General features: G+C 41.6%; 2 protein-coding genes across 8 annotated transcripts in view; one reads left to right on the top strand and one right to left on the bottom strand.

The window, feature by feature from the left end:
* bi (T-box transcription factor bifid) overlaps nt 1-14,856 on the bottom strand; it is a 110,714-nt gene that overhangs the window by 28,347 nt on the left and 67,511 nt on the right. The gene's annotated exons all lie outside the window — the stretch shown is intronic.
* On the top strand, nt 7,814-13,198 carry LOC138911241 (uncharacterized). 3 transcript variants are annotated; one of them, XM_070209137.1, is made up of 2 exons: nt 7,814-9,336; nt 9,414-13,198. In XM_070209137.1, exons 1-2 carry the CDS (start codon nt 8,084-8,086, stop codon nt 9,517-9,519), a joined length of 1,359 nt encoding a protein of 452 aa, XP_070065238.1. In that variant the 5' UTR covers nt 7,814-8,083; the 3' UTR covers nt 9,520-13,198. The 3 variants fall into 3 exon arrangements, with proteins under 3 accessions (XP_070065238.1, XP_070065241.1, XP_070065243.1); XM_070209140.1 differs by having other exon boundaries at nt 7,815-9,358; nt 9,426-13,198; XM_070209142.1 differs by having other exon boundaries at nt 7,816-9,358.

The raw sequence follows: 14,856 nt of genomic DNA, 5'->3' as shown, positions 1-14,856 counted from the left end.
TTATAAAGACTGCATCGAACCACAAATTGGATTTGTTGCATAGGCTACAGCTGAACCCAAAACTGAACCTTTCCTTGGCTCGAAATAAATGTAGTAATATTTTTCAAGTTGCTTCAAAAAGCTTACGCTTGAGAACAATATTCCCTACACACTTACTGATTGATGATTAACGCACAGCTTAAAACCGTAAGAGTTGATATCACCCAAGGTCATATCAAGAACATGTTAAGAAAATTCCAGGCATATTTAAATTTCCCACGGATGGAAAAGTATTATCAAAAAACTTGGCTTGTGCAAGCCCGGGTAATAAACGCCGATAATCAAACCCAATTTGAATCATGTGTTTGGGATGAACTTAAGTTCAAGCATGGGAAGACTATGCACAAGACCGCACACACACACACACACACACACACACACACACACACACACACACACACACACACACACACATCTATACACATGTATACATATACATACATATGTATGGGTATTTTAGGTCGACCTTGCGAATGGCCAAGTTATTTGGCTGATCGCTGATTTTGTGTTGGCTCTTTAAGCCTAATTAACAAGTCTCGCATAGTATGCCAAATGCGTCAAATGCGCACGCGCAACAGCAACAACAGCAACAGCAAAAGGCAGCAACAGGCAGCAACAGGCCCAGCGACAACAGTTGCCGCTGTCGCAAGAGCGATGGGAAAGGCGATTGCTGCCACACAATTGGCGTCGATTTGGCCGGCATGTTGGGGCGACGGCAACGGCTACGGCGGCACGCACCTCATGCAAAACAGCCCCAAAAGCTGGAAAATCTTGTTACAGGACAGCCGCTAAGGACAATTGGACAGCGGACTGTATATGGACGAGTATGGACGGTGGCTGAGCCGGCGCCTCGTCGCCTGCTGTTGTTGTTCCTGTTGTTGTTGTTGTTGTTGTTGCGGCTAGCGCTTGAAGATGAATGTGTGTCGTTGTCGTTGTCGTCTTGGCGCTCGTTGCCAGCTTGTCAGCTCTTGTATTTTGTATGTAATTGGCTTGGCTCTTAATAGATGGGCCGCATGGGTCGCACTACAGTCGGCGTCACCTGTCGCCTACTGTGTGGACAGACCAGGATTGTAGTTAACTTGCGGCTACAGCAGCAGCAGCAACAGCCTGGCGACGAGTGCAACAGCAACAGCAACAGCAACAACAACAACAACAGGAAAGACAACGACTTTGGCCTCGCCATCGGCAACGGCATCGGCATCGGCATCCAAAAAGCCAAAGACATTTGCAAATCTTTTGTTTCTCATGTCCCGATCATTTCTCATATAGGCGAGCAGGCGACGACAAGACCCCAAGACCCCAAAGAGCCAAGACGACGACAAAGGCATACCGCAGGCGCCAGGCCCCAAAAACAAACAATCCAGACAACGCCAGACGACGGCGGCTGCCGGCCAGCGGCCAGCTCGAAAACGAGCTCAAAAACGGGCCACAGTTTGTGTGTGCGAGAAAGAAAGGGAGAGGGGAGGGAGGAAAGGAGCAGAGCAGGCAGTTTAGGCATTCACAGAAACGACGCACGAGCTGCCACAAAGACCGACGACAACAGCAACAACAACAACAACTGAGCGCCAGAGGTAGCTGCAGGTAGAGGAGCAGCTGCAGAGGTGAGGCAGGGGCAGGATGTGGTCGTGGCATTGTCTCTGCCGAGCCCGAGCGACATTCAAATCTTAACTTGAAATCAACGGCCAAAACGCCAGCGCCAAACAAATTCGAGCTGCCAAAATAATAAGCAGAGAGACCTCAGCTCTCAGCTCTCAGCTCTTGGCCCTCGGGCCCTCCTGGTCGTCCTTTAGGGCGCCCAGCTTAGACCCAACCTTGTAGCCATAGCTGCTGTCCAGTGGCAGACGCTGCAATTTTTATGGACCCTCCGGTGGGCAAAGAGACAAATGCGTCGTCGTCGACGTGAAGGTCGAACTGCTAACGCCAGTGCCTGGTCCACTGGACTCTGTAGCTTTGGCCGCGACTGCGACTGTGGCTATGGCATGCAACAGCAGCAGCAGCAGCAGCAGGCGACGAAGCTGTAGATAAGAAATTTTTGCTGAAAACTCGTGCGCGCGCAAAAAGGGAAGCGACAACAACAAAGTTTGAAGCTGAAAGTCGACATCGACATCGAAGTCGAAGTCGAAGTCGACGTCGACCGGTTTCATATTGATGATGACGACGATTTTGGAGACCTGCATAAAATTTGTTTGCCCCCGAGCCGCACGAGAAACAGCAAGGGGCTGGCTAGCTGGCTGGCAGGCTGGCAACAGAATCGGTGCCCAGTCCCAGTTCAAGACCCAAACTCGGCTTAACTGCGGCTGTGTCCCATACAAATTGGCCAAGAACGGCGTCGGTAGCGGCGCATTTTTAGATGGCTATCAGTAAATAGAACACAAATGAAATTCATCGATAGACATCGAAATCGCACAGCAAAAGCAACATAAACAGCAACAGCAACGGGGGCGGTTTGCCAAATCAAAGTGCGGTTGGCCTGGCCGATAGTAAGAGCTTCAAGCAGAGACTACCCCCTCCCCCTCCCCCACCACTACCCCCTTCCACTATCTTTCAGGCAGACAACATTGTCGTCGTTGTTGTTTTTGTTGTTGGTGTCGTGGCAACCATGTGATGGAGTACACATGTTGCCGTGCACTTCTTGGCTGGCACGACAGCAACATGGCTACATGAGACACCAGCGCAGCCAGTGGGCGGCGCCCGGCAGCAATGTCAGCCAACGGGGCTGACCTTTGCGCCAGCCACCTAATCCCCTGTAATGCCGCAGACCCCTCTCTCCCCAAACCCAACCCGACGACAGTCACCGCAGCAGCAGCAGCAGCAGCAAAATGGCTCAGAATTACAAGCAATGCAACACTTAGCCAGGCGCACCATCGCACCACCGCAACCACAGTAGTTGTGAAACCTATCCACCTATCAGAATTTGAGCTTTGACGTCGTCGTCGCTGTCGTCGGCGTCGTGAGCAGCGGGTGGCCACAATGGCCGCCAGGTAGCACCGCTGGCGGCGCACACAGCGTGTGGGCCTTGGCGGGTTGGGAGGCGGAGAGCTTAGCAGACGTCAGTAACAGAATACGAGAAATGTTTAAGAATAGCTATAAAGTTCTGGCTGGCAGCTAAAAGAGTTGAATAAGCTTTAAGAAAATATTAAAGCTCATGAAATCACTCCAAGCTTCTTTACTCAGTTCGCCAACTTTCTGAGACTTTTGAGAGCTGCTTAAGCCTGAACCTTAAACCGCTTGTTGTCAACTAAACAAATTTAAAGGGCTTTAAGAAGAGATCAAAGCTCATTAGCTAATATTAAATGTTAACTTTTAGGTTCTTTACACAATTTACAGACTTTTTGTGCTGCTTGGAATATGATGTCTTTTTAAGACTAGCAGTAAATTACATGGTGACAGCTAATAAAGTATAATAGGCTTTAATCAAATATTAAAGCTCATTGCTTGAAGTTAAATGTAAACTTTCTTAATTCATAATACAGTTCACAAACTTCTTATGCCACCTCGAATAGGCGAACTTTTTGAGATGAACTAAAAAAGTTGAATAAACTTTAAGAAACAATTAAAGCTCAATAGCTAGCGATAGCCGGCTGCCAACTAGTCCCAACTTGGACGAAGCTTACCCATCATTTCAAAGATCAGCGAGCTTAGAAATCTAACACTATGTTATCTAACTATGGCAGAAACCAGAAAAAAAAATACAGACTCTAGACATATTTGATTAGCTGGGCTCATCTCTCATTTTGAGCCCAAAAGGCGAAGTGTGTGTGGGCCCGGTAAAAAACAAGAAAGAACGAGAAAAAAAAACAGAACACAAAAAAAAAGGGCCGTTGTTCCCGCAGCGGTTGCTATTGCGTTGTTCAAGTAGCTCCATCACGACTATTCTCAATTAATCAATAACAATAGAAATCTGTGGCCCATGGCGACATATACAACATGGAAACAAATACGATTCGAATCGAAAAACCGTAGCAAAACGCAAAAGGCAAACGGGGGCAACACACATAAGAGCCTATAATCCCACCTAATGACAATGCTCCGATGATGTTGATGATGCTCATGATGTCTGCTGCTGCTCTTGTTGTTGTTATTGTTGTTGTTGTTGTTGTTGCTGATGATGACAAAATGCCAAACAAGCGACCAGCAGCTGCCTAGAGGTCTGCGGGCACCCTACTGTCGACATGTCGCTGAGCGAAAAAAAAAAAAAATCAAAAACAAAAAAAAAGGTCAAGTGGAGGCTCTCAGCCAGAGTCAGAGCCAGAGCCTTAGCCCTGTCCGTAGCTCATTCTCACATCATTAATTACAAAATTATTGGGTTTTTTAGCTGCTGCTGCTGCTGTTGTTGTTGTGTGTGCACACACACTCGCAGGCAGGTGTAGTTTGTGTCCACGCATTGCCGCAGGAACTGTAACAAGACCTAAGACAACGTCCAAGAGACACAGAATACAAATTTAAAGCCCCAAAATCAAAGCCAAAATGTTAATTTTCAAATCTTCGTGGGAAACTGAAATTAGTATTTAACACACACACACACACACACTCGCACACTCGGCTGTGTGTGTAGGATTTGAGTTGTGAATATTTCATTTCGGCCTGCGGGCGGCCCACGGATACAGCAAATTAGCATTGTTGATTGACTAGAATATGCTCTTGCAAAAATGAGCAAGAGACAGCCAGATAGCCAGATGCACTGTAAGAGACAAGAGCAGGCCGAATGCTGAATACCCTAAGCCAAATGCAGCACACATGCCACAGAATCAACTCCAGCTTCGTAAAAGCTTACCTTATCTTAGCCAGACAAGTTTTATATTGATACAGTATTTTTAAATGCTTCAGATTTGAAGAAATCTTCCTTTTAGATACGTTAAAACAACTAATACACTTGCTTATACGAATACTTAGTTGTCGAAAAAACTCAATTCCTGTTCGATTGTTCCCATTGTTTTCCTAAGATATAGAAACTCCAAGCGAAGTTATCTTGGAAAACAAAAGAGTTCTTTATGCAGGAACTTAACTCTTGACAAATATATTGATTAAGATTAGGAAATCTTCAGACGAGACAAGCTCTTATTAAATAAGCACAGAAGAACTCAATACACGTCCGATTTTTAGATCTGCTCTATGAGATGGTGGTGCGAATTTTCTAAAATGAGTTTTCAAAGATGTAGAAGCTCTTCAGAAAGATATCTTGAAAAACAAAAAACTTTATCAGGCTAGAACTTTATTTTCGACAGATGATCGCAAATATATTAATTATGGATTTGCAGCTGTCTCCCTCAAGGCGCAACACACAGCCTGGCAATCCGCTAATACCCTCTGCAAGGGCACAAGCTGGTAGCTAATGATATTGCATGAGATATATATCTCATATATATATATGTATTTATATAGATGTATATTTGTGCATTATGGCTCTCTGTGATAATTGGCGTTCGATCTGAGTCATGGCAATACCCGACCGTAGTTTCAGCTCTCAAGAGTCTGCAGTCCCGAAGTCTCAACGGAGCGTGGGGCAATTAACCAATTTTGGTTTTGTATGTTTGAATGTCTGCTGACACGGCTGAAAAGCTGAGCAGATGCCATGATTAATATGTTTTTGAGTAGTTCGTAGCCGGCAGGCCAAAATCTCAAGCCAGCTAACAAGCCTCCGTCTCCCGTCTTCCGTCCCCGTTCTCCTACTCCTTCTCCTTCTCCTGCTACGCCAGTTGACAAATTGTTTGTAAATGTCTGCCAGACAAAACTGGAACACACGCACTGCTGCCTACGGTCTACGGAATACGGCCTACGGCTGTCGGGGATTGGGAATCGGGGATTAGGGATCGGAGCTCTGAGTGGGATTGATGGTAAGCAATTTTATATGATTAGCTAGCTGATTACCAGCCCAAAAGCTCGATTTAACAGATCATTAGGCAGGCGAGTAGGAAGAGGGGTTTGAATAAAAATTGGGCTACACATATAGCATGTTGCTTGGGAGCTTTAATAAGATCAGAAAAGATCAAAAAGAGAAATCAGAGAAGAGAAGAGTTTTTGCTTTAAGAGAAAGCTTAAAGCTTTGAGCTTTGAGGATCTGTTTCTAGAAGCCTTTTTTGCATGCAAAAAGCGAAAGAGCGTGACAGACTTGCAGACATTTCAACACTTTACGAATGAGCTTTAAACTCAACTTGGCTTAAAATATGTTAAAGTTGTCTAGAAAAATCTACTGACAATCGAAGAATAATTTTACTGTTTGTGCTTTTAACCTATTCTGTTAAAATTGATTGAGATGTAGAAAATAGTATAAGAGCTTTAAGTTTTCATTAAAGCTTTAAATGTAACTTTAAGACATTCTGTTATCTTACTAAAGATATACACGACGACTAGTTACAAATTTTAGTTGCGATCAGAACTAATCTGGAAAAAAGCAAAGCCAAGAAGAAGACTCGAAGCATGCGTATTTGCTGTTCCTCTGGCAGCTTAAAGCTTACACGAAGAGGGAAAGAGAGAGAGAGAGAGAGAGAGAGAGAGATGCTGAGTGCACGAATTGAATTCCGAAAGCACTTTCTGTAATATGCTCAGGCATAATTCTATTGTAACCAGCCATTAAATAGCTAGTTGAGCTGCGGCTAATCCGCAGCCGAGTGTCGGCTGGCAAACACCTGACAAGCACTTGAAAATAAAATGCTCGCAGGCTCCGAGACAGAAAAAAATGAAAACACAGCCACAAAAAAAAAAAAAAAAAGAAGAGCTGACAAACATAATCGCAATCGCATTCAGGCAAATCCTATTAAGTCAAGGCGCAGCTTTAAGAAATCCAATTAAGACCAGAAATAAAAAAAATGTTGGAAAAAAAATGTTGAGTGTGCGGGCTGTTGCAAGGTGGCTGCGACTCCCGGCCCGGGAGCAGCCCGTGACAATAGGCGTGATGGGGACTCCAGTTGTTCAGCAGCTGATTCTGTGAATAATAATACGTGAATGATGACTGACTGAATGACTGAATGAGTGAATGACGCTGCTGAAGAGCGCGAAACACTCCAAAGACATTAGCGCACTTGAACCGGGGCTGCCGGGCAACCGGGGCAACCGGGTGGCGCAACCGAGAGGCGGCATAGCCCGTGCCACAGATTGCAGGATAGGCGGAAATGCGGCTGCCACTTATTGAACGGAAGTGTTTTATTTTACCAAATGTGCGGCAGGCTAATGAGCAGCACACACAAAGAGAGGGAGAGAGAGAGAGACAGAGAGAGAGAGAGGGAGGATGGAGGCGAGTCTATTGATTGACTGCCAATTGTTGGTAAAAAGCTTTCGGGTGTTTGTCAAGTGGCGGCAACAAAAATTGCTGCGGTGCAAGCGGGATGGCAACACCGAGAGCAAGGAGTGTTGCGAGGTGGGTAGGGGGGTGGGGATGGTGCAGCAGCCGAAGTGCTTGCTGTCAATTTGCATGCAGCACAACGCGCAAATGAGCAGAATAAATTAAGACAAAGCGAGGCGAACAAAAACAAGTGCAAAACCAAAAAAAAAAAGCAGAGAATGAGAGAGAGAGAGAAAGAGAGAGGGAGAGCGAGGAGATCGGGCAGATGATGTAGGTGAGCAAGAAGAAGCAGCAGCAGCAGCCGAGGGTGTGGCAAACGGCGCTGACGATGGCCGCGCTTGACAAAAGACACTGCAGGCAGCAAAGAGCAGCAGCAGCAACAACAACAACAACGGGAAAAAAGGCAGCAAAAAATGAAGCAGAAAATGAAATAAAACTTAAACATAAATAAAGATGACGAAGCTTGCGAAACACACACACACACACACACATATTGTAATAGGATAAGAGCATCATTGGTAACCCTAGCCAGGGTATTATAGTGTCACTATCTATGTTAATTATAACAGTACGATAAGTAAATATCGATAAAAGAAAAGCGGCTGCAGAGAAGAAGTGGAAGGCAGTCTCTCTACAGTACTAGCAGTAAGAAGACGTGTTGTTAAAAATAAAAAGGCAACCCGAACATAAGTTAAATCAACGAAGAAAATCATACTATTACAATATCAGAAGTGGGATTGACTCAGAAAAAAAAAACACAACAAAATGGAAAATATAAATATAAATGACGTGTCAATAGCGACATTGAAAAGTTGGTTGGCATTACTAAATTTGCCAACAGAGGGTACCAAAACTGAGCTGATGGCGAGATTAAATAAGGTACCAGTGGATATCCGAGACGATGCTGCAAAGGAACTTGAAGTTCAACGTAACAAGGAACAGACAATTGAGGCTCAAAATGAGTTGCAAAACATAATGCAACAACAGCGTGACGAAATAGCAAATGGCGCCGAGATGCTGAAATTGATGCGTCTCGAAATTGAAGCGTCTCGAAAATTCCTAGAAGAATTTCAAGTAACGGTGAACCGCAACTCGCACATCGGCGGGAGCGACGGGGGAGAGCAAGAAAGTGAAGTCGGCGATTTATTGCAGCTAGAGGATGGTCACACTGAAGAAAGACCACGGTCGACGGATGGCAACGCTGGTGCAGCTGATTACACTGGAACGGATGGCAACGCTGGTGCAGCTGATCACGCTGGTGCAGCGGGCAACGCTGGGGCAGCTGGAAGGATCGACGAAAGTGGCAACGCTGTCGGAGGCAACTTAAATAATTGCATCCAAACTGGAGCGATGATGTTAGCCAAGGAAATTTTATTAGAATTTACTGGAGAAAGTGAGGTGCGTAAATGGGTAATGCAATTCTTCAATGTGGCCAAGATCTACAGACTAAATGATATGCAACAGCACTTGCTTTGTATAAGCAAATTGAAAGGCGGTGCTTTGAAGTGGTTGCATGCAGACCCTATGCGCATCATTGCTCCGATTGACGAGATGCTAAATCAATTGGTTTTGGCCTTCGGGGGAGGATTTTCGAAGTCGGAACTACGACAGAAGTTCGAGGATCGGGTTTGGAAACCAGATGAGGTGTTCGCCACATATTTTAGCGAAAAAAGCATATTGGCACAGGACATCAACATTGATGTAGAGGAGTTAATGGAGGGTATTATTCGAGGCATACCTTGCGAAAACTTGCGCACTCAAGCTAGTATGCATTGCTTTACCAATCCGGCTCAAATTTTACGTGCGTTTGCAGCTATAAAGTTGCCAATTAAACGGGTACGAAACCATGTAGTGAAACAAACTGCACAGGAAGCACAGGCGGACAAACAACAACGTTGCTACAATTGCAATGTTAAGGGCCATTGGGCCAAAGATTGTTTAAAGCCCAAACGGGAGGCAGGATCTTGCTATGCGTGCGGCTCAAAGGATCATTTAATAGCAGGATGTCCAAATAAAAAGTATGATATGGAAAACAAATATGTAAGATACTTAAGAATTCATTTTAGTAACTCATTTAACAAATCAATAATTGCAGAATGCCTTATAGACTCTGGCAGCCCTATTTCATTTTTAAAGGAAAAGTTTGTGCCATTAAAAGTAAAGCGTATGCCAGATGCAAATTCGTATGTAGGTTTAAATGAAAGTAAATTGAAAAATTTTGGAAAAATTTTATGTTTTATGAAGAAAAAGTTAATAAATGTTTATTTTAATGTTATAATTGTGGCAAATGAGTCTATGAGGTATGACGCTGTGCTTGGTAGAGATTTTATGGATTCTTTTGGTTTAAATATTGATTTAAGAACATTAAAAATTGTGAACGGGCATAAAGTTGATCACCAGAATAATGGTAAAAATGATATCATAGCTACAAGCTACAAAGAAAAACAAAAAAAAGTGGACGATGAAGATATCAAACACGAGCAAAATGAAACTATATTGTTAAATGATAAAATCGTTAATAAGGAAATAGTCAGTAATGAAACTGGTAGTGATGAATTAGTTAGTGAGAAAATTGGTAGTCCGGAAACGCTTGGTGATAAAGTTGGTAGTGATGAGATAGTTAGAAATAAAATAATTAGTGGTGAAATAGTTAGAAATGAAGTGATTGGGATCGAAACTGTTAGTGATGAGATAGTTAGTTATGGAGAGCTTAAGCTCGAACCTGATAGTGAAGAAGTTGTTAGTGATGAAATTATCTATAATCAAACCGGGATTGAAAAAGTGATTATAGAAGATATAGGAAACAGTGCAGTTAAAATTAATAATCATGTTAATGAAGCGCCAGTGAATAGCGAAATCATGGGAGTGTTAGAAGAGAATTTTGAGAAGGATATCTTAACAATAAGTTGGGAAGATTCTAACAAAAGAGAAAATATATATATTTTAAGTGAAGATATTGATTACAGCACAAAGTGTGAATTTGAAAATTTATTTGAAAATACTTATGTAAAAGCGAAAAGGCCAAATCAGCCAAAATTAAGACATGAGTTAAGCATAAGATTAGAAAACGACAAAGTATTTAATTGTACACCTAGGCGGTTATCTTATATGGAAAAAGAAAAGTTGCAAGAATTATTAGACGACTATTTAAAAGATGGAATCATTAGGCCAAGTTGTTCAGAGTATGCATCACCTATAGTACTAGTGAAGAAAAAAACTGGAGACATGAGGTTATGTATTGATTTTAGAAGACTGAACAAAATTATATGTAGAGACAACTACCCGCTACCATTGATCGACGATTTATTAGACAGACTATGCGGAAAAACAGTATTTTCAAAGTTGGATCTAAAAAACGGGTATTTTCATGTTTTTGTTAATGAGCAATCTATTAAATACACTTCATTTGTTACCCCTTTAGGACAATATGAATTTCTTAGGATGCCCATGGGTTTAAAAACTGCGCCACATGTATTTCAAAGATTTGTTAATAACATATTTTGTGATATGATAAAAGATAATAAGGTAATTGTTTACATGGATGATATTATGATAGCAAGTACAAACATAAAGGAACACATGGAGACCTTAAAGGAAGTGTTTATAAGACTGGTGCAAAACAAATTAGAGTTGAAATTAGATAAGTGTGAATTTTTTAAAAGCAGCGTTAAATATTTAGGATTTGTGGTGGATAGTAAAGGCGTTAGGGCTGATGAAAAAGGGTTAGAAGCGGTTAAATCCTTTCCAATACCAAACAAAATTCAGGGAGTACAAAGTTTCCTAGGGTTATGCTCCTACTTCAGGAGGTTCATTTTAAACTTTTCTATATTAGCTAAACCCTTATATGATTTATTGAAAAAAGATAAGAAATTCAAGTTTGGAGAAGAGGAGTTTAAGTGTTTTAATATGTTAAAAGATAAATTGTTAGAGGCGCCAGTACTATCAATATATAATTACAAAGAAGAAATAGAACTACATTGTGATGCCAGCGCAGTGGGATTTGGGGCTGTTTTATTTCAAAAAAAAGAAGATAGGAAATTACACCCGATTTTTTATTTTTCTAAAAGAACAACCGAAGTAGAGTCTAAATATCATAGTTTTGAGTTAGAAACGCTAGCCATCATTTACGCATTACGCAGATTTCGTATATATCTGCAGGGAAAACGATTTAAAATAATGACAGATTGCAACTCTTTAACTTTAACGCTTAACAAAATAGATTTAAATCCGAGAATTGCTAGATGGGCGTTAGAACTACAAAATTACGATTTTGAGTTAGTGCATAGATCGGGCAAGCAAATGCAACATGTGGATGCGTTAAGCAGATGTTATGAGGACATTTTAGTTATTGAATCCAATAGTTTTGAGGACAATTTAGTTATTTGCCAAAGCAAAGATGACAAACTGGTAGATATTAGAAAGATGTTAGAAAAAGAAGAGCACAAGCTATTCGAAATGAGAAATGGGGTCATTTACAGAAAAACAAATGATGGCAGATTAGTTTTTTATGTACCAAAGGATATGGAAGAACATGTACTTTACAAATATCATGATGAGTTGGGACATGCTGGGAGAGATAAGATGATCGATGCCATTGGAAAGAGTTACTGGTTCCCATATATTAAGGAAAAAGCAATAAAGCATATAGGGAATTGTTTAAAATGCATTGCCTTCGCCCCCAAGACGGGTAAGAGTGAAGGACTATTACATAGCATACCGAAAGGAAACAAACCGTGGGAGATGATCCATATAGACCATTATGGACCAATTAATGCAGGAAGGGCTAATAAATATATATTGGCGGTGGTTGACGGATTTTCAAAATTTGTTAGACTATATACAGCAAAGACAACAAGTACGAAAGAAGCGATTAAGGCATTAAAAGATTATTTCAGAGCGTATAGTAGACCTAAGTTCATTGTATCGGACAGAGGGAGTTGTTTTACTGCAAAAGAGTTTGATGAATTTTTAAAAAATGAGGGAGTAACGCATATTAAAATAGCAACGGGTTGTCCGCAAGCAAATGGTCAGGTGGAAAGGTTGAATAGAGACTTGGGTCCGATGATGGCAAAAATGGCGGAGCCAGAAAATGGTTTACATTGGGATGTTATTATAGAAAATGTTGAATATGCAATAAACAACACACAACACAAAAGCATAAAGAAATTTCCAAGCGAAATGTTATTCGGATTACAACAGAAAGGAAAAGTTGTTGATGAATTAAAAGAAAAATTAGAAGAGTTTACACAGGTGAACACGTGTGATAAAAGAAATTTAGAAAATATAAGAAAGAGTGGAGAAATATATCAAAAAGAAGCTCAAATCAGAAATGAAGAGCGGATTAATAAAAAGAAGAAAGTATCAGTAGAATATAAAATAGGTGACTATGTCATGGTAAAAAATTTTGATAGCACACCAGGAGTTTCAAAAAAGTTAATACCAAGATATAAAGGGCCTTATAGTATAGAAAAGATTTTAAAAAATGATAGATACTTGTTAAAGGATGTAGAAGGCTTTCAATTATCTCGCAACCCGTACGTTGGTATCTGGAATAGCCAAAACTTTAAGCATTGGATGCGAAAATAGGCAATAAGCATTAGTTATAAAGATAGATACACATATAAAAGACAGAGATCGGGAGCTCTCTTTGTCAGGATGGCCGAGTTGTAATAGGATAAGAGCATCATTGGTAACCCTAGCCAGGGTATTATAGTGTCACTATCTATGTTAATTATAACAGTACGATAAGTAAATATCGATAAAAGAAAAGCGGCTGCAGAGAAGAAGTGGAAGGCAGTCTCTCTACAGTACTAGCAGTAAGAAGACGTGTTGTTAAAAATAAAAAGGCAACCCGAACATAAGTTAAATCAACGAAGAAAATCATACTATTACAATATATATATTTATACAGCGCGAGAGAGGGAGAGCAGGAATGCGAGAACGCACAGCCGCACTGTGTGTGCAAGAGCGAGCGAGAGAGCAAGCATCTGGCAGTGCATAAGCAAAGGCGAGCGAGCGAGAGGCGCCTGATTGCAGTCATGGCTGGGCCACAATGGCGGCAATGTGTGAATGAGGGCAGAAAAGGCGTTGACGCGCCCTGGCCTAAGGTAAGACACACACACACACACACATACGCACGCACGCACACATAAGCCAGTGTGTGTCTGTTTAATTAGCACTAAAGTGCGCGTGTGTGTGTGCAGCAAGACGTGCAGCAAAACGTTCGCGAGCGCGTTTTAAATCGCGCACAAATCGCGCCCAAAAAACGCATCCACCTTGGTAATTAAGTGCAGCGCACGCCGCTCCTTCTACCCAACCCCTACGCCCTCCCCCATCACTCCACTGAGCCCTGGCCAAGCTGCAGCGCAATTTTCAGCAAATTGTCGTCGTCTTGAGTGCATTTTAATCGCTCGGTCATTTAATGCAGCAAAAGCAATAACAATACCAACAACAACAACAACAACAACAATATACAAAATAGTCGAACGTAACTAAAGCAGCGGCAGCGTGCCTAAGGGATCGAAAGGGGGCCGGTGGGGCAAGAGAAACGAGCAGCCAAGGGTTAATTGCTAACCCACTTTATGAACTGGCTGTGTCTCGAACGCGCTCGCTTAATTACAAAAAGCGTATATTATATTCATATCGAATATAAAAATATATAAAAATCTATCTATATACATGCATATGTATATGTATATGTATGTGTGCCACCCCTTGGCCCACCCTCCATGGAACTGCACAAATTGCTTTATAATCGTCATCAATAAACGAAGCCGTTGCAGTCATTAGCCGTTCAGCTGCTCAGTTGTTGTCAATGTATGTGTGTAATGTCGTCCAATATTTATTTATATATATATGCCATATATATATGTATATATATAGAATGCCCAAGACGCCTTTTAACGCCCCCTCCCCCCCTTTCCCTAATTGTTGTACAAATTGAGCAATCAGCAAAAACACAAACATCAATTTTTTTCTACTTTTGTTTTTTTTTGGGGGGAGTTACGATTCGAATCGGGAGGCGAATCGTTTAATAATAAACCCCATATAAGCCTCAACAGACTTGCATTAGAGAATTCAGAAGATATTAGAACTGGATGATATACATAATTAAGACTCAATGTGGAATCGACCCTATAAGCTCTAGATCCATAATATAGATCCCTTGGCGAGAATACTTTGTGAATTATAAAAATGTTTTATCTTTTAGTTATGTCTGAATTTTATACTTCTTTCAATTTTCGATCCGGTTTCGCTTCCTCTCGCTCTCTCGTCCCCTCTCTCTCTCTCGCTCTCTGAAGACGATCTGCAAAATAACCCTGAACCAAACTGAACTCTGGCTTCCGCCCCCTCTTTCTCTCGCCCCACAGCTAAATATTACACGTCGCGCTCTTTATGGGTATTTGAGTTTTTTTTTTTTTTAAATATTCTTTAATATTTTTGGAAACCCTGGGTCAATTTCATTGGAAATCAATGGCCATGTACGTGTCACAAATTATTAATAATCTATAATAAAAAAGATAATTTCAATTTTTATA

Source organism: Drosophila virilis, chromosome X, assembly GCF_030788295.1.
Source record: "Drosophila virilis strain 15010-1051.87 chromosome X, Dvir_AGI_RSII-ME, whole genome shotgun sequence".
Classification (NCBI taxonomy): domain Eukaryota; kingdom Metazoa; phylum Arthropoda; class Insecta; order Diptera; family Drosophilidae; genus Drosophila; species Drosophila virilis.
This window is presented reverse-complemented; position numbering and strand designations above follow the sequence as displayed.